The 19,492-nt window shown below is 41.5% G+C and overlaps 2 protein-coding genes across 2 annotated transcripts in view; both read right to left on the bottom strand.

Moving 5' to 3' along the window:
* Positions 1-2,243: 2,243 nt before the first annotated feature.
* atoh1 (atonal bHLH transcription factor 1) lies at positions 2,244-3,802 on the bottom strand. The gene is made up of 2 exons (XM_022757615.1): positions 3,529-3,802; positions 2,244-3,190 (listed from the first exon to the last, which is right to left on the bottom strand). Exons 1-2 carry the CDS (start codon positions 3,800-3,802, stop codon positions 2,355-2,357), a joined length of 1,110 nt encoding a protein of 369 aa, XP_022613336.1. The 3' UTR covers positions 2,244-2,354.
* Positions 3,803-10,452: 6,650 nt separating this feature from the next.
* The window catches only part of grid2 (glutamate ionotropic receptor delta type subunit 2), a 470,927-nt gene continuing 461,887 nt past the window's right edge, over positions 10,453-19,492 (bottom strand). The window contains exon 16 of the mRNA XM_022757812.1: positions 10,453-11,134. Coding sequence (XP_022613533.1) covers positions 10,670-11,134 — 465 coding nt within the window. The 3' untranslated portion in view covers positions 10,453-10,669. The remainder of the gene's footprint in view (positions 11,135-19,492) is intronic.

Genomic DNA, 19,492 nt, shown 5'->3' with positions numbered 1-19,492 from the left:
ATCGTGATTGGCTAAAAGCAGTGGGTGGGGGACAGAGCTGACAGGGAGCAAACAGGTAGTTCAGGTAATTTCATAAATAATTTCTAAGTATTTTGCTTTTTTTTTTGTACCACGATGCTTTGTCAGCCAGGCTTTTGAAACGCTGTAAATGAGTCGCAAATAGGTTGGAGAAAGAAAAAGACTCACTTTAGCCTGAGTCACACAGCAGGACAAGTTGCCAGTCAGTGTGAGCTAGCGCGTGTGTCCACATGCGCGGGTTTGTTTGAGTTGATGGAGAGAGAGAGAGAGAAATAAAAGAGAAAGAAAAAAGTGGTGTGTGTGTGTGTGTGTGTGTGTGTCTTTCTTCAGTTGAGAAAGTGTGTTCCCTCTCGAGTCAGGTCCTCGGGGACACGGTGGGGACCCGTGAGCGCTCACCAGCTGACAGCGCGTGCTTCATTGAGGCCATCCAACACCTCGGCCCACGAGCCTGCCAACAATAGCCTGAAATTAATGCACACTCCCTATTACCATATCTGGTATTTACCAAATGGACGACGTGGCAACAGTTCAGGAAAAAAAAACTTTTCGCCGAGTGAGGAGAAGTTTCTTGCAAGAAAACAACTCTTGTGCTGTAATTTAATGCAGCGTTTCTCTGCGTAGAAGTCGCAGCTTACATTGCAATTCAGTAGCTTACAGTCAATCACAGGACTGTAGGCCAGGGGGCGCGTGCACCTGCAGCATATGGCGAGCGAGCGCGTGTTGGACATGTTTCATGTCGCTGTTAGTTTGCATAAATTACCTAAGAAGGAATCAAATGTTGAAAGTTTCTTCAATTTAATGGAAATTGTGGTTTCAAGTAGCATATAGATATTTTCCCCACATCAATTTGGTCGTTAAACAGTAAACGTTTTAATTTTATTCATCTTTATTATCTCCAAACCTTAGTAAGGCCCTGTCCATTTACTGTGACTGATTTACTATGGCTGCAGATGTAAATGTCATCGTATGCAATAAATGTAATATCAAAAAAGGTAGTGAAACGTTTTAATTACCTTTATTTTTTTTAAGTAGCCTAATGTATTTATCATAATCTTTTATAGCCTAGTATATGTCTTATTATTATCATTAGGCCTTATTATTATTGATTGTTGTTGTTGATAGCTATAGGCTAATAGTGAGACATAAACCTGTTTAGTTGTTAACAAGCTCTAACAGTCCTAACTCATATAATTCTTTCATACTGAATCCCAAATAGCATTATATTATTACTATTGTTGTAATAATAATAATTATTATTAATATTATTATTATTACAATAGTAATAGAAATCAGCTATATAATAATAATAATTATTATTATTATTAAAGCGTATGTGGAATTTACATGGAAAAATACAATCAAATTTTATTTTAATAACAGGCTAGTTGATGAGTTCATTTCAGTAATCTAAAAGGTTGTGTGGAAACAACGGAGATACAGAGAAACTTTATATTTTCGTTATCTTTTTTATTCCCAACATCAAATTAATATAACAATAAATGGCAAGATTTTAGCTTGTTTAAGCAAATTTAACTATGGAGTTATAAAAAGCAAATCAAATGAAACATAGTAATAAATACATGTCAATTAATCTCATCCAGTGAAAGCAAAAGACACACAAGTTCATCTGAAGATACAAAAGAAAATACAAAAGAAGGCAGCAATGATGGCTACATTAAATAGGCTATTTGTATGGAATTGGCAGTAGGCTACTACACTATCAAACAAATCAAAACAATATTGTTTATGGTTTGAAAACAAAAATCGCATTTCTCAAGCCTCTGGCTTGTAGATTTTTAAAGTGCACATCATGAACTTTTGAAGTTGCAAAACAAAATACATTATACAAACAAATTAACAAATAAAAACATAAATCACAACAAAACGCATTTTACAGCTACAAAATGTTCTTTTACATTATCAAATATAAACAATTATGCATAAAGGTATGATTTTGTGGAAGACAGCTTTTTGGTCGGAGTGACGTGGGAAATACCCATGGCAGTGCTGCTCGCGACATGGCAGAGGGGTCTTCCAGCCACGTCTCCATGGAAAGTGGAAATTATAGGCTATACATTTATTGGCAGAACCGAATTAGGGCTATAATCACATAAAAAAATCATCTTTAGACTATGCAACAAGTTGATAAAATAGAATTATTGTTAAAAATTGAACATGACTTTTTTAAAGAACCTAAAATTTCTATCCTCTCAAAAAATGCATTTTGTTAGCAACAGATAAACAGGTACGATTGACACGGATTGACATTATTTTGCTGTGGACTGCAGTGAACCGTTAACATAGTTATATGTAATTTTTATCTTTAGGCTAATTGTTTAGAAGGAAACAGAGTGATGGTGGTGGCTGGGTAGCTTGAGTTCTGAAAGGTCATCTTCTTCGCTTGAGTGGAGTTCCATCGCTATTTCATCGGAGTCACTGAAGTGGGAGTGCGGGGAAAACTCTCCGTCGCTCCGGGGAGACTCTTTCCTACCACCTCCAGCCGATGTCAGCGAACTGCCTGGCCGATTGGAGGATGAAGGAGACGGCGAACACATCGCTTCTTCAACCATGGCGGAAAATGAGCCGTTGTCGAAGGAGGAGCGGAAAGGCATACCGCTGATGTGGACAGGTAAGCTGCTACCTGACACGGGCACAGCCGCCGCTGTCCTACAGGTTGTCGGTGAAGGGGACGCTCTGTCTTTCGCTCCGTCAAAACTTACGGCGGAAGAAATCATAATGTCACACTTTGGCGAGTTGTTGTTACTGTTGGAGTTTTCGGCGCTGCTATTGTTGGAAGCGACCGGACCTTCGAGCAGCTCAGCCAGTGCGTTGATGTAAATCTGCGCCATCTGTAAAGTTTCATATTTGGAGAGTTTCTTGTCGTTATCAAACGCTGGGATGACGCTGCGCAGCTCGTCAAACGCGTGGTTAAGCCCGTGCATCCGCCTCCTCTCGCGCGCGTTGGCGGCCACGCGCCTCTGTTTCTGAACCCCATTGTTCGGTTTGCTGGACGGGGCTCTCTGTCTCATGGATTCCTCATCATCGGGCCCCGTGAGCGTGCCTTTAAGACGGCAAAGATCCCTGACTTTGAGCGAAGAAGAGGAGGGGCTCTTGGCAGATTTTCTGTAGCTGGGAGGGCTGGGATGGCCTGATGACCCCGGGGAGCCACTCTCTGAAAAATAAAGAGAAAAAAATCAATGAATTTGTCTCGTTTGATAACTTATAATAAAGGCATATTGGCCAACTCTTGTGATAATTTAAGTTGATATTCAAGAGCATAACAATATTTTAACCGTAGGCTACAAAATCAACTTTTCACTTAACCTCTCTGTAAAGGAAAGTAGGCCTATTGCTTTTTTCTGCCCATTTAGCCTACCACCTTCAGTAGGCTATGCAAAAGCGCTTAATCCCAGCTGTCTGTTAAACATGATGTTTCATTGCAGGTGACATTGCTTTGAAAGTTGACCAAATATTTTACGCAGCGAAGAATTTACAAGCAGCGTTTCTCACCGTGGTAGGAGCCGGTGCTTGGGCAGGGCGAGTGCCGCAGGTAGTCGGGTGAAGTGGCGTGTGCCGCGCAGGTGCCAGAAGGCTGCACTGAAGCCAGCCAGGCGCGTGGATCACTGCCGCTGTCCACGAGCGTCAGTCCAGGTTCGTAGCGGGACTCCTCGAGCTGCTGCTTCCCTCCCCTCTCCACCACTCTCGCGCTCAGCTGCCGCGAGCCCAGGACTGCCACTGCCTCCAGTGCGTCTTTGCTCCAGTCGTCCATACTTAAGACCTCCATGTTTCCAAAACGCCAACAGGTAGGCAAAGTTAAACCGGCTATCAATAACTGAAAACAATTTCTTGGAGTCACGCACTTCTATGCTGTCGCACTGTGTGTTTATAACGGTCGCGTGCGGGACTCCTTCTCTGGTGTCTCGCGGCGCGGCTCGGTTTAAAAAGCGGCACGCGTCTGGGAGCCCCCCTCCTCGCGCTGGTCGCGTGTTGACGTCCAATGAGAAGCCTCGGTAAAGCCCGAGAGAGGTGATTATGGCCCCCAGAAGCCGAACTGTTTATGATAACGTAACGATTTAAGGAGTGTTTAACGCAAGGGAGGTAAGGGGAACCTCCCACAGGACGCACGTGCAGTAGGGGAGGCGACAGTTTTTTAAGAAGCGTGCGCGAGACGTGCGCAGCTGGGACAGAATTCCTACCTGTCCGTGTGTGGGTCTTACAACTCAGGCATGTCAGAGGGAGGGAGAAGGATAGAGAGTGAGCTGGAGAGTTTGAAAAGTGTTTGCCATCTTCAACTGTCTGAACTGATTCCCCTCTACTGTTATCCCCGCTGTAAAAGCTGCATTTCTGTCCCATAGGCAGACTTAGGTGTACACGTGTCTATTACAGTCACTATTAGGTAAGTCTACTGAAAGAAAAGAATTCTATAAAAGACAAAACCAACTTAAAGTATGGAGCTCATTCTCAATATAGGCACTATATATACATAGCAACAAGATAAAACAAGTTGTACAAATTATCAGTTAACAGATAAAAAGCTTGACCAAAAACAAAAAACTTTGGACTAAGTAGGCTTGACCAAAAGTAAGCCTAAAAAAAGTTAAAAAAAATCTTTGCGGCTCCTGGGGCTCGCGCGCTCATTGTCAATTCATTCATTCTAAGATCATCTCCAGTTTCCATTTTTCTTTTGTAGCGGTTCTAAAACCTTTTGATCCAGCTCTCGGAACGCCCTGTCGGTAAAAAGGGCTTCACAGGGAACGGAAACATGAGCAGGGGTCTTGCGCTCAACACTGTTTCCGTACAGACACGAGCTGTATGTGGCGCGCGATTACAACTGGAAGAGCGGCGAGGAGAAAGTACACACGTACACATGTACACACACACACACACAGAGAGAGAGAGAGAGAGAGAGAGAGAGAGAGAGAGAGAGAGAGAGAGAGAGAGAGAGCACAATGTGTCCTTAGGCTGTGACAGTACAAGTGATATCACTTCTAATGTCCACTTTTCAATTCAATTATCACGTAGGCCATTTTAATTAAGAGCTGTGAAAAGAAGTCGAAAGGACAAATTATAGCTATAGACAGGAAAAAATAAACTTCCGACAAATTATAACTCGGCCATTTAGGAAACCGTCTACTGATCAAAGCTAAGCCATGCTTACTGAGACGCAAACTTCAAGCCTAACCTGGGAAATGAACAATGGACTAATTGCTAGGTGGAAATTGGCTATTCAACTTAATTGCCATGGATATACCCTCAGCTATATGTTAAATACAGTTTCCCAATGTGTAAGGCACAATGATCAAGGGGGGCAAGGCAAGCCTACCTGTTACAGATCCTTGCTCAGTCACAGCCTTTTGTCAGCAACATTTAATGACGGAAAACGACATTATAGGTAGTAGGCCGTGATGGTATAGACATCATAACTTTGACAACTTTCCCACACTATATGTTAAGAATGGTTAGAAATATGTGCTTCGGTCCGTAATCTGAAAATATGGGAGCTGGAAATTGTGAAGAAAAACACAATTTGTGGGAAGAAATCCCATAATTTCAGAGATAACTTGACATCAGTCTTTTCTATTTTTATTCATGTATTCATCATGGGGACGTCTTGCGGGCAAGAGGTCTGGCGCCGAGCGTTCGCCCCCTCTTCCCACCTACAAGGCCCCCATCCAACGGGCCGGGCCGGGCTCCTGAAGCTACCGACAGGTTGGATATTGTAGCTGGCGATTATTAAAGTGTCGCAGCCACAATGGAGACTCTATGTTCCATTGGTCACGCCTGGGGGGCTCCTCCATGGAGAGGTGGGGGCTCCCATTCCAATGCGCGAGAGGAGTCTGCGTGCTGCCGCTTCTCATTCCCATCTCCCGGGAGACCGAGGCGCGACGGGCACGAGACTGGAGTGAGGGGAGCTGGACAGGGATTTCAAAACGTAACTGTATCCTTTCCTAAATTCACTAAATCCACGATTGGTATTGGTTTTGATGAAATAGGCTGAAAATATAAATGTATTTTGAAGCTCTAAAAGTAGCTTCACCAAGGCAACTTTATTGTCTCCAAACTTTAAGTTTGCCAAATTAATACCTGCAAAGTGCAACTTATTTTAACTGTGTTGGAGAGCAACCATGCATTTACTCAAGCACTGTACTTGAGAGGGAAATATTGCATCAAAATAAGTTGATAAGTAAGCCTATAAAATGTTGTAAACTTTACTCCAGTCTTTGACTGTGTTAGTTACAAGTTACTTTGAGGATCAACATTTTACATATTAAAATAATGGCTAGTTACAAAGTATTATGTGCTATTCATTCAAATATGTATTATTACTATGCCTGCTTACATGCATCAGTACATCAAATATAGGCCTAATATAAAACTTTGTTTTTGCTACTTTAAGTACAATTCTGAATCAAGCACGTATAATTGAGTATTTCTACAATGCTGCCTTGCAATTTTTTGCTTAAGTAAAAGTTATACTTCTTCCACTACAAAAAAAGTTTATATTTTTGTGCCCAACACCCTGCTTGCCCCAGACACTGTAAAACACTTCAAATCAAGGGGAGCATTCACCAAACAAAAAGACAGACAGAATGACTTTAGGTGTAGAATTGCTCTCTATGGGGGTGAAATTACAGAAAATCAAAAATGAATAAGACTACATTAAGGTGCTGACTTATCTCTCTTCTGACCTGTACACTAAGAAGATGGCAGTCACTCACCTATGCCAAGTGGGATTCAAAGCACCACCATCTGATAAATTGATTTTCTACACTAATTTTCAACAATTTTGCCAATGTCTGGCTGATATTCATCTTGTCATAACAACAACCTCCGACAGACATGGCAATCTCACTGACACTTGGGGGAGCTAAACAGTGCCTCTCTCTGGTTACAAAAGGTTACTACAATGCAGTGCTCCATTGAACTTGACAGCAGTTGTCCTCAGCAGTGTGTCTATCCAACTGTTAACAGCAGTACACAGGCCTTTGAAGTGGTGGCCCATTTAAAGTGGAGGACACAAAAGCTCAGCTCATGCTTGAACTTAAAATCTGTTGCACACATAAAAAAAATCATCTCATATCATCCAAGTCAATTAAAACCAATTTACTTTAAAATAGTTAAATTTAACCCAATATTCCACCCTAAATCTATTAGGTTTCATAATTTGCAGCTACAACGGGGAAGATCCTTTTCATTAGCAATTAAAGGACACCCTGCCTGCATCAATCAATTTTACTTGTTCTGGATCAATAGGCTCTTTGAAATTTAAAAGGTCAAAATTACACTGTGGCATGCAAGTTTACAAACCCCCTCAAAGGCTGGGTCAGTCATTATTACAGGTTTGAACTTCAAGACTGAATTTTTATGCAGACTCGTCCACATTTGTAGACTGAATATTCTAGATCTTACTTTGACATCACACATCAGTTGTCCTTTGTTGGCTAATGATAAATGTTGATAAAATAATAATAAAAGGGGGAGTAAGGGAGAGAATCCATACAAAAACCCTGTGGTTACAGCAGCTGTCTTGATGCAAGTGTTTACGTACCTGTACCTGGATCAACTTACCAGTAAGATGTGATGTGTGTACATCTTGTGAGCGCTGTGGAGTGAAGGAACTCTGGCAATCCTGTTGGAAGATGTGAAGTCTGCTGGTCAAGTATTCTTTTGATTATTTGATCATGCCTCTGTTCACTAAAAAGAGCAGACAGTTACACTTGTTATGTGGAAGCTTCTTCAGTGTGAATTTTGATCTCTGAGGAGTTGCGTGACATGCCTTTATCTTTAAATTTACAGATGTTCGGTGTGACATGAAGGAGAACTTGACTTTGGTGTGTTGTTGCCGCCTTGTCAGAGATGAGCCCCTAAATCACAAAGAATAATATATAACAGCAATTATTAACAATTTGCTATTTGAAATTTGCCATCTTTCATTCATGGTTGTCTAGATTAGCAAAGACAACAAATACGATCCCACTGTAGAAAACCTGTTTATTAGACAAATTATACACAGAAAGCTTTGCCACTTGTAACAGAGGCCCAAGTTTGTTCAGTTTTTGAATAATATGCAACACATACAACAAAATAGGCCTATATTAAATACTGTACATCATAAATTTTTGAAAATTATCAAGTAAATCCTGTAGTTCTATGTATGAAATTAAAAATGTTAACAGATAGCAATAGCAAGTTTGTGCATGCTTTCTTTTTAATCAACTTGCCACTTTTTGTTATTTAGCCAGCAAATAATAGAATGAACTCAGGATGACATGAGAAAAGCAAAGAGTTTGTGTGTATGTTGACCAGGGGCAGGACAAGGGAAAACCAATTGCAGTAATGTGACTGCTAAACTCAGCACTAAAGCTCATCATGATATACTCTTCTCTTTTTGTTAAAGAAAAATAGCATCAACATGTAAAATATACATTTTATAATGTCTCTTTCATTTATACTAAATAAAACTTTTTAAATGTCTGTGTCCTATTTGTCATTCAATAGCCATACTGTAGCCTAATATAAGAAAAGAATGCCTAAGAACGCTTGCTTCAAAACACTGTGGCTTGACTGAGTTCTCTACGCACAACATTTTGCGGTTTTAGTTCTTAAAGATAACAAACTGAAAACTTGTTCTAAACAACTAACATTATCAATTATTAATACAGTGTTAGTGAAAAAGGTTTGGTTCCATTTTACCACCCCAGCCTCTAATCCACAAAATATCCTTTAATAGTCTTAATGTACCATTTCCCTTCCCCACCCCAAAATGCACCTTAATGGTCTCATTTTATTTAATTGGCACTTTAAAAAAAAACAAGTTATATAAACAGTACCCTTAACATTACAGATATGAAATAGAAGTATATTTCGGACTCATCTCATAAAAGGCAGCCACTGGATTCTGATGGCCGTTGATTCTTTGTGACATTCCCATGACCCTAAAGCACAACCACTGATTTGCTGCTCTTAAATGTTTCCAGTACACGGTGATATTTTGGGTTTGACTGGAAATTGGAAGGGTACAACTCTCTAGTTGACATAAGGCCTGTACTGAAGATGCTGTTGCAATGGCTTCTCCTCAACACAAAATCAACTCAATTTCACTTGAACCTGATAAGTGATCAATGAACTCAAACATGACATGACCTTACAGAATGACCTTTTATCTTTTAAACACCCAGGCCATGGCAGCAGTAAAATTAAGCAAAACAAAGAAAAATTAAAAGTAAAAGTTTGAATGACAATGATGCAAAACCAGAGACTACAGCACTCATTTAGCAGTTTTTCAAAGTTTGCTGAGGGAAAAAACAAGTAGACAGCTCAGAACAATGTTATTTTTTGTACTTCCTGACCAAAACACATTCCACGCATTAAAATCTATTTTTTTTCAAAAACAAAATTCAATAAAAGACATATAATAAGCATAAGCTTTTTGAAGTCTTTCAGCTTGTCTTTTATCTTTTTTTCTCTTTAAGTTGTTTTTTTGTATCATCCCTTTTTACTATCCCTCAGAGTCTGATTAGAGGATCTCACCTTGACTTGAAAAGCACACAATACAGGTGAGAAAAGAAAAGGTCAGATCTACATACAATCACTTACAGGTCTGTGGGCACTGGTACAGTGCAGTGGGATTGATAAAGAGTCTTTAATGTGCATCAAAATGGTGAAAACAGTTCAGGCTGATGCACCAAAATGGCAGAAATAGTTTAAGATCGATGCACCAAACTGGTGATTCTACAGTGTCATACTGTTGCACTGTCATGGCATTTCAACAGTTTTCAGACCGATGCACCATCAAGGTGTCAGCATGTGTTCAGCTGTAAAGTCTTAGGTCTAGTCAGGCCACTGTGTGGACACCATCTTGGAGATGATTACACATTTAGAACCCCAGGTATTGGTGAAACACCACCAGAGAAGAAGAGAAAACTGAGCATGGACTCCCACATAGTGAAAAGGCAGCGTAAACCTGGAGAAGTGGGATCTTCCAATATTCACTGAGACGGGGCCTTTTCAAAACTTCAAGAGGCTGCTGTATGCATTCCCAGGGCTACAGACAAAACTATGGGTTATATATACCATCATAAAATAACTTCTGCCCCATAATTGCTTATTAGTTGTTGTTTCTTGGCTAAAGATACAACCAGTCATCCACAAATGGCAGCCCTGGAGCTCACAAGAATGTAGAAATATTTCCTGTGGTTGGAGTCGTATAAACGAAACCCTCTGACGTGGGGTTCAGACAGTAATAGGAGTCGGGTCATTTCAGCAAATCTCCATTACATGAGGCAGTCCTCATGTCATAAAACAGAAACAATAAAAAAGATCCCCTTTCACACATATCCCCAAAAATAATCCCCCAAACAATCACAAGAACAACAACAACAAAGCAAAGATTCAAGACCCCCACCCACCCCCCACTTCCCTTCTTGCACCTCACCAGCATGGTTTGCAGGAGGATAAGGAACGCCCCTCCACCTCCATCATTTTCTCCACATATAAAACAGAGAGATTCCTATGTACACTGATCTCTATCTTCTGACTTTTTAGCTTAGCCATAATGTATTTGTTCTACCACCCCATAACTGACTCTAACCACCTTGCCTCCTCCTTCTCCTCCTCTTCCTCCTGAACCAACTGTATCCTTAGCAACTCCTCATATGGAGGTGCCCCTGTCTGGATCATTGCCATATCCAAAGTTGGGTCCTGGACCTGTGGGCTGGTAGGGGATAGAGGACATTGTTTTAATGGGGCTGCGGAAAAAGCCACCGTTGGGGGCCCTCTGCCTGAAAGGGCCCACCCCGCCAGTCCGGTGGTCCTGGAGACCGCCCCCGCCACCGCCACCGCTACCGAAACCAGCGGAAAATCCAGCGGCGGCTTTGGCAGAGAGGCTGCGGCTGAGGGTCTGGATCTGCTCGGGGATGAAGGTGGTGGTGGTGATGTGGGTGTTGCGGAAATCACTGATTTGCTCGAGTGCCTGGCGCGCAGCGGGAAGCGCATCCATGTCAAGGGGTGTTAAATCGACGGAAGAGGTGGAGAATTGCTTGTGGGGGCTCTCATCCTCGGTGCACAAGCTGTTAACCCGGCGGTGTAGGTGCTCCAGGTCGATCTCCTTATCGTCCTGCAGGTAGGGAGGGGAAGGAAAGGAGCAGGAAGGAGAAGAGGAAGCAGTGATGGTAAATGATAGAAGGGAAGAGAGGTTAATGAGAAGGGAAGGAAATTGGAAAGAATATGAGGTGGGAAGTAAAATATTGGAAAAGGAGGGATGAGAAGGGATGGGATAGGAACCGTGTTTAAGGATCGTGAGGGATGAGAATGTGAGAACGAGGAGTGAGATGGTGAGAAAGAAGATGGGAGTGATGAATTCAGTTAGGTTGGATAAAGGACGGAAAGGGAAGAAAGGGGGTGAAAGAAAAGGAGTGAAGGTAGTACAAATAGAGAAGTAGGGAAATGTGCAAAGAGGATATATTTTGAAAAGAGGAAGTGGACAAGGATGGGTTGTTTTTGTATCCAAGCATCAGGGATGGGATATCGCCCACCCGACCAGTATAAATGGATAGTAGGAATAATAGTGAAAGCAAGAGAACAGTGTTGGACAATGCAGATGATGATATGATGAAGGAAAGAGGACATGCATGTGGCCAAACAAAAGTTTTGGCACAATTAAAAAAGAGATTCAAGTTGAGGTAAGTGCAGTGGTTAAGTGTGAGAATGAGAGTGAGGGTGACACAAAATAAAGGTAATACATAAATGTTTGATGGAAGGTGAGCATGGATGTGACAGGAAGCAGGGAAAGTGAAAAAGAGAGGAGGGGAAAGATGGAGGGAAGGATAGAGAAGCACACTCTGAGCTGTGGTCAGGATATTGAAAGAGAGAAACATAAACACACTTCTACAAGGTCTTAAAGGGAGTGCGGATAATCTGGAATACACACACCGCAGTCATGCTGTGTGCTCTGCATTCCATGGTGCTAGGTCTACTGTCGAGCAAGCGTTACCATACATTATCTAATATTACACTACAAATACAACTTATACTATAAGGCAGTCCAAACGCTCATAATACCAAATACCTTACTTATCCAATGTATTTTTTTGCTTCTTGTCACCTGTATTGTATTCTGGCCATCATGCTAAAAAATTCACGTTGAGATTAACATCTCATTTTCAAGTGAATCTTTTTCAGGCCAAATACAATTCATCACTGCAGCTATTATGGCTTATTTATCAACTGCATCGTACAAAATAGATGCTTTAACTTCAATCAAACAATATAGTCTTAACAATCTAAACAAGTCCACCTATAGAGGAAGCACATACATTAACTTAAGCTTTAGCTTAACTTATAGTATAAGGTAAATGAAACTTATAAAAATTACAAAGCATACATTATATGACTATATTCACATATAAATAACTTATCCACATGGTCTAAAGGATGGTAACACTCAGTGAGAGGTGTTTCATGCTTTTACTGGATAGGGGAGGGTGGACAGGAGTGCAAGGGAGCTCAGTTTGCAATGAATGAGGTGAGGATAGAGCGCGAGAGGGCTCACGTGAACAGTGTTAAAGGAGGCTGCAAAACTTTGAAATGTTCGCATTGTCCACAAATGTGGCAATGTGCTTCTCTACATTCATGGGAGGTGAGCTAAGTTAAGGTTTTCTGAAGGGTCTCAGAGGTCTCAGATGGTGGGTGGTGTAGGGTGTCACATAACTTTAGGTGTCTCCTTTTGGTGTTTCAGGCAAACAGGGTTTTGTGGGTAAAGGAGTCACTTTATTGTGGGTAAAAGTAGATTTACTGACCGTGTCCTTTGGGTCTGGGGGGTCTGGAGGGGGCTTTGGCCCTACTGTATGTAGCTCACGCACAGAGTGGACCAACAGTGGCGCCCCCTGGTTGCCACCTAAGGAGGGGACAGTGCGGGGAAGGAGGGGACGAGGGGGCGCTAATGTTTGTCCTGACACTACCATACACACACTAAATGTTTTTAGGGAGGGAATATCGAAGGGGTAGAGTTGGTATCAAAAGAAATTAAGGGAAGTGAAAGAGAAGAGTGAATCACAAATGGTCAGTGTGCTGTCTGTGAAAGGAGATTAATGGGTAACTACAAGGAGTGATTGAAAGGGACCGAGGTAAGGAAAAGTGGAAGGTTTTGATGGAAAAGCAGTAGGACCTGACTGCATTTATATTACAATGAAGCAAAACGTTATTTTTCCCTCCATTGCAAGACCCACTGTAACATTACAGAGGAGAAGTCAACAATGAATCCCCCAAATGATCATAACCTATACTGACATAAATGACATAATAAAATGAAGGGTGCCTGAAATGCATTTAAATATACATCTCTAATTTACTGCGCATTGCAAAGGCATTATATTGGACAACAAAGCCAAGTTTAGACCATGAAATGGTTTTTTGGCTTCAGTTGTAATAAACTCTCTATGTTACATAAAATAAATACTCCATTGCAGGCTTTTACCTGAAATAAATAATTATACAGAGCATGTAACTTTGACTGCCTGGTCAAAGATGATGCTCTATTTGCCTCTAGATAGAGAGACAGCACCATCTAATGGCAGAAAGGCATCATTGCACATATAGTCAACTGGCAACTTGCCAGGTAAGTTTTTGAAAGAGGTACATCTGTTTCCAGCTGAGAGCTTTGCTGTACTGTACACCAAAGTTTGAACCTTTCTCTCTGTGTGTGTTATTTATCTAATTCCATTATCATTTATATATCATGACATTTCAAATAAAATCTATCTTTAATCATTACTAACCAATGATTTATTTTTATCTTCTATTGTATGTATAACCTTGGGGTGGGAGGTGAGGTGGTGAAGGTGGTCATTCTCATTTTGGGGGTGAGCTCAGAGGGGTTGGTGGGTTCGTAGGAGTGCTGCACGATCAGGGCGCAGGGAATGTCGCAGCATGCTGGGGGCTGGTAATGGGTAGCGGTGGGGGCAGTGGTGTTGGTGGTGTTGGGCGTCTGGTTCTGGGTCTGACCGCCCAAGGCAAGAGGATGCTCGTTGGGGCTGTGAGGGCACGGATCGGCAGCTTGCCTGGCAGATGAGCCATCTGCCTGTGTCTGGTGTGAGTGTGTGACGTGTACGTGTGTGTGTGTGTGTGTGTGTGTGTGTTTGAGCAAAAAGGACAGGAGGAGAAAAACAGACAGAGAGAGGGTGGTGAAAGAGAGATGTGGAGTAATTCATATAAATGTGTTTGTGTGTTTGTGTGCATGCACGTTGAGTGGGAAGAATAAAAACGAGCCCAAAAAAAAAAAAGAAAAAAAAAGAAGCCAAATAGACACACAGACACACAGGCAGACAATCGGCAGACGGGCGGAGACAGAGAGGGGATGAGTGACAGACAAGATCAGGCACATGGATGGTAAGGTGGAGGAGAGAGAGAAGTCAATTGGAGAGACAGACGGGTGGGGGGTGAGCGAGAAGAAAGACATGGCAGTCAGTCAGCACACACAGTTAAGCAGGTCGTTCTGTGTTGTGTCCTCAGAGAGACATTCACACAGTCGTTATATACCTGGAAAGGGGAGATGTTTAAATGGCATTTTGTATTGCTCTCTCCCTCTCTCTCTCCCCCTCGCCCGCTACACCCCTCAACACAGTGTACTTATCTACAAAAACAAAACATGAGACAAAATATGAGAGCTTTGAGCCACAGTGACACAGATCATTGTATAGAGTTAGAACGAGAAGGTCGGCAATTCCCATCCAAACCATGAATGTTCAAAAATAAGAGGTCAGATGTTTTAGGTGTATCAAAGAAGATGATACGCAAGGAAGTGCCTGCCTTTCTCATGCTAAATCTATATGGATTATATGAAACATCAGACATGGTCAAAACCACAGATGTAACTATTATGGAAGAGTTCTGACAATGACAATTATCTCTATTTTGACTATATGCAGCAGCAGAGTTACTCTCAGTTTTGAATTTGTGCAGATGCTGTTGATTCCATTGACAGAACTCTTTCATACAAACCTCAGGAAGAACATATATATAGGCCTAAAAGGCTAAAGCAATACAGCCACCCTGTTATGAGTGAAATGGGCCTCAGGACACTGGCAATCTGCAAATAGCTTGTCAAAAGAATCAAGATGTCAAAGTTTAGACTTGCCCGCAAAACAGCGTTCAGGGCACCTTGATCTGTTTTTCATCAGATATACAGCACTATCATTACAAACATACCCAGACATCACACACCCAACCCAAAATGAGTTTAGATGCTTGTAGCACAGTAAAAGAGAAGCAATACAGAGGAGGACTAATTTCCAAAAAGTGTTGCCAAATCTATAAATGGAACACACTGTACTGCACTGTAGTCATTAATTCACTAAAATGTGTACTATCAAAACTCCAGGGACACAGTTACACAATCCCCTTTTATTTTGTGTACATATCCTTGTTACATGTGCTCAATCATGATACACCTCTTATCACTGGTGATCCAGGTGAGTCGGCTCTGTAGAAGAGTGTGCATTTGTGTTTGTGATTGTTTAAGCCCGGTAGAAACACAAATAAGCATACGTCGAGAAGCAGCCTCATAGATAACAGTGTCAGCCATTCCGCTACACACAACACAGAACCACAGCACAAAACACACAACACAAACACTGACAGAGAGCCCACAGTCAAAAGCAGTTAACACAGCATTACAGCGTAAGGTATGAATGTAAAGGCATGTAAAGACAGTATGCACAGTATGTGATTATGCATGTTTTAGTATGTATAAGAAACAGACACAAACAGCTCAGTTGAATTAGTCTGAACAGTGGGTTCTGCGCTTCCATGTATACAGAGAGCATGTATGAGTGCACGTATGTTGCAAGTGGTGATGTTTTGGCCATACAATTTGATGGATGAGGATAGTCATGATTTATGCCAGTATTTACTAATTTGAAGTGAATCGCATCAATCTTAAATTGTGTGTGTCATTGTTGGTGAGATAACCTGATTCTTGACTGCTGAGAGATGGAGCGAACATGAACGGAAAAACACTGGGGCTTATGAAGCATGTTTAAAACAAACTGAACAAATGTACAGTATATCTTGCATTAATGGGTTTCATGACATGGAGTATTTGACACAAAGTTTGAGCATTCGTTATATCGACACAAGCCTGACATGATGGAAGAGGTGAGCTAAATGGTGATGTGTATGCATGCATGTGAGAAGGCAAGCTCGTGTGTGTGTGTGTGTGTGTGTGTTACAGTAAGGTGGGCCATATTGGGGAAGGTGTTTTTCATCTTCATGGAAGACAAATGAGGATATGTCTTTTAATTTTCAAATTAAAAATGTTTAGAGATGGTTAGCAAACGTGAGTGGTGAGACCCGACTGATAATCCCAATGGCAAAACTGCACCCAACTTTAAAATGTTCTATGTAACAGAATGATTCTAGAGATATCCATGAACACTGTGAGGTTGTATCTGAAATATTACATTCAGTAATATATAATACATTCAGTACTGGTTGCGAAATGCATGGGAAACACTGTGGCTGATATTAGCCTGAACTCTCTATACAGTAAGTCTCTCACTGCGTGGGAGTAGGACACTGGAAGTAGAGTCCTCATGCCAAGTCTGCACTCCTAATTCATACTCGTGGTGCCAATGTATCTCACTAAGCCAAGTCTTCTAGACCCATTCATAAAGAGTGGGACACCACGAGCTCCAATTTTATATGAAGTTTGCAAAAATACGCAGGGGGCTGCGTGATCTTGGCCCATTGAGATGGTCTCAAGTGATGTTTCCATTCACTGTGACAGCAAGATGGAGGCCAAGGAGTTCTTCATTTAAACTGACAGAGAGCAAGGCGTCTGGTGGAGTTAATTACAAGCTTTATGGTTTGCTTCACTTTATTAATTCAACTTTAGGAAGTTAGATGACATTAAACACACCAGACTTACTCCATTGGCCATGACTAAGGCCAAATTGCATGCAGAGGCAGACTTTTCCCCAGCCGATAAAACGCAACATATGCAATTTATCTAATTAGCTGCTTTGAAGTTGACTAAAATTTGTCTTCCGTCCTCCACTGAGTCAGGATATGCTGCAGTGGTACCATTCTGACTCTCTCCTCCTCTGTTCTCAGCAACCATCTCTGCAGCTTGTTTCCCATTTGAAAACATTCTGCACAGACAGTGATTTGTACGGATGAACAAGTCATGACAAGACTTTCGTAAGGGCATATACAAAATATCTCAGCCAAATTAAAAACACTGACTGACGAGGTGAGCTCTATTTATAATTTGCAGTGGCAAGCTGTGTGTCAGTGTGTTGGAAACAAACTGGTTTGTACAACATGTCTGACCACATCTGAGGGGAAAATGTTTATCACACTCAAGGGTGAGGTGAAACATTTGCATTCATAGAGACAGGAGACACAATAATTCCTCTAAGGCATTCATGTTGTTGCTCTTGTTTATACACATGAAAAGTGATGACAGTGCTTGTCTAGAAAATGAAAACATCAAGCTTGAGAGAAAAATTCAAATCCTGCCTACTCTCTCACCTCCATCCTCCTGGCCAGTCACTGAGTGAAGTGGGCATGCTTGTTGAATTGTTGGATTCAGGAAATTACAAAAGCGATCTGGTGCAGCTCGCCCAATTCTGGCGGGTGTGGTAAGGGTGTGGATGCGGGGGGTTTCGGACGCTGTTCGGTGATCCGACAAGACTTTGTTTGAAGGATTCTGACCCCTTTAGGTTCAGTGGTTACTCTGAGTAACCTTTGAGCTAAACCAAAGGCAATCAATAGGTCAATTTATTGGCAGGGTGAAGGATAAAAGTCAGGGGTCAACCATCAAAACAATCATGGCTGACTGAGCCAACTTCATTTTCACCATGGAGGCCCCATAAGGGCTCTTCTAATAATGCACTATTAGACTGTACTTAACTTGGATATTCCATTGCTTTTCTCCCACTGATATCTATCTCTGTTTTTAAGTGTATTTAAATACAATTTTACTCCCATAGCATAGAAAACAAAGAAATGAAAGAAATTTTGTGGCCATAGTACAGTCCCTCATTGGGGTAGATTATTTAACCTATATCACAGGCTAACTGTCATCAGATATTAAATGTGAGATCACTAAATGTGACTGCATTATATAAAGAGCATTCATATGTGATTTCTAACTCAATAGTGGCTATTTTCATATGTCCAACAAGTCCTCCAACTTCGCTCGTTAAGAACCTTGGATACAATTCATAGAGTGTACCAGCAGCAGGCATATCGGACCTTCATCGCCATGGTAACGGTCACAGTTTTAGGTTCAGGCACCTAACTTCCTCGTTCCATCGTAATAAGCTGCTCGCACAGACAACCTATGGGGTCATTTTTCTTACAGTGTATGTCTGTGACTGCCTGGTACTTTTATATGCAAAACCTTTAACAAGATCTACAAAGAGAATCAAAGACTATTACCGTTTAGATCCCTGCTGTCCCTCCTATTCACTGTTGCGACTACACTTCTGCCTTCTGTGCTCAGTCAGGGGCTGATTCCACTGGCTGCTCTTAGTGGCTAATGAAGATAGCGGGGGGCGGGTATGTTGCAGCTGAACCACACTGTGCTTAACATGACTTTGGACTCAACTGAAGCTTTAGTGTCTTTGTGGCTGCTCAGGGGTGGACAAGACTACTGGTCTGAATGACAGATTAAAGCTGGTAACTGAGCAGGGGACTGGAGGTAGGGGGTATGTGGTTTGTGTGTGTCTGTGTGTGTACTAGAAAAAAAAAAATCTTGCCTGATAATAAATGAGAGAATACTGACAATGCTGAATCAACTAAGAAATGCGCAATCTCTGTTTCAGTCACATACAACAGGGTCTCAACATGATGAGCAGTAGCATGCTGTGTATATATCTAATATATTAAACTTGATTTACCAAAAACAATTAGATGATGGGGAAATTAGCAATACAGAAGAAACTAAATTAATCTCAAGCAGACTGCAGTCTACCTCCTGTTGAATATGTTGCTCTATTCTCACTGCAGCTTGTAGTCGGTTTAATGGCACATCATGCCAGATGCATGGGGAAATTGCACATGGCGAATTGACTGAGATAGGAGGAGTCTGCATGTGACTTTATGCAGAAGTCATAGAAGTGCACAAATCCCATTACAGCATCAGCAAGTCTAGCCTTAAATTGATTGCGTTTCTAACAAGGAATCTACATGCAGTGTGAGTAAAATTAAGCAATTAAATAGATCAATGAACAAATAGCCCAAAGGACATGTGATGAATAAAACTAATCACTTGCCACTGTTGATCAGTTACAAGCAACTGCAGGTGGTTTATTGGACTGCAGTAAACAAAGCTGTATGAAACTTACAAGTAGTTTGTCAAACAAGCCTGTGCACACTGCAGTGATTACAACTAATGAGGCACATAATTCAAGTCACAAACCACATTTTTGCCTGCAATAACACACCAATTTCAGTTTTGTTTGTAGCATTT

This window comes from Seriola dumerili, unplaced genomic scaffold, assembly GCF_002260705.1.
Source record: "Seriola dumerili isolate Sdu_G_001 unplaced genomic scaffold, Sdu_1.0 BDQW01000290.1, whole genome shotgun sequence".
In the NCBI taxonomy this organism is placed as follows: Eukaryota; Metazoa; Chordata; class Actinopteri; order Carangiformes; family Carangidae; genus Seriola; species Seriola dumerili.
This window is presented reverse-complemented; position numbering and strand designations above follow the sequence as displayed.

Excerpts from the sequence above, each read along its gene's own strand:
- atoh1 (XM_022757615.1), bottom strand. The coding sequence starts at position 3,802 with ATGGAGGTCTTAAGTATGGACGACTGGAGCAAAGACGCACTGGAGGCA. Across the intron at positions 3,191-3,528 it reads AAGCACCGGCTCCTACCACG|AGAGTGGCTCCCCGGGGTCA; the intron begins GTGAGAAACGCT and ends TTTATTTTTCAG.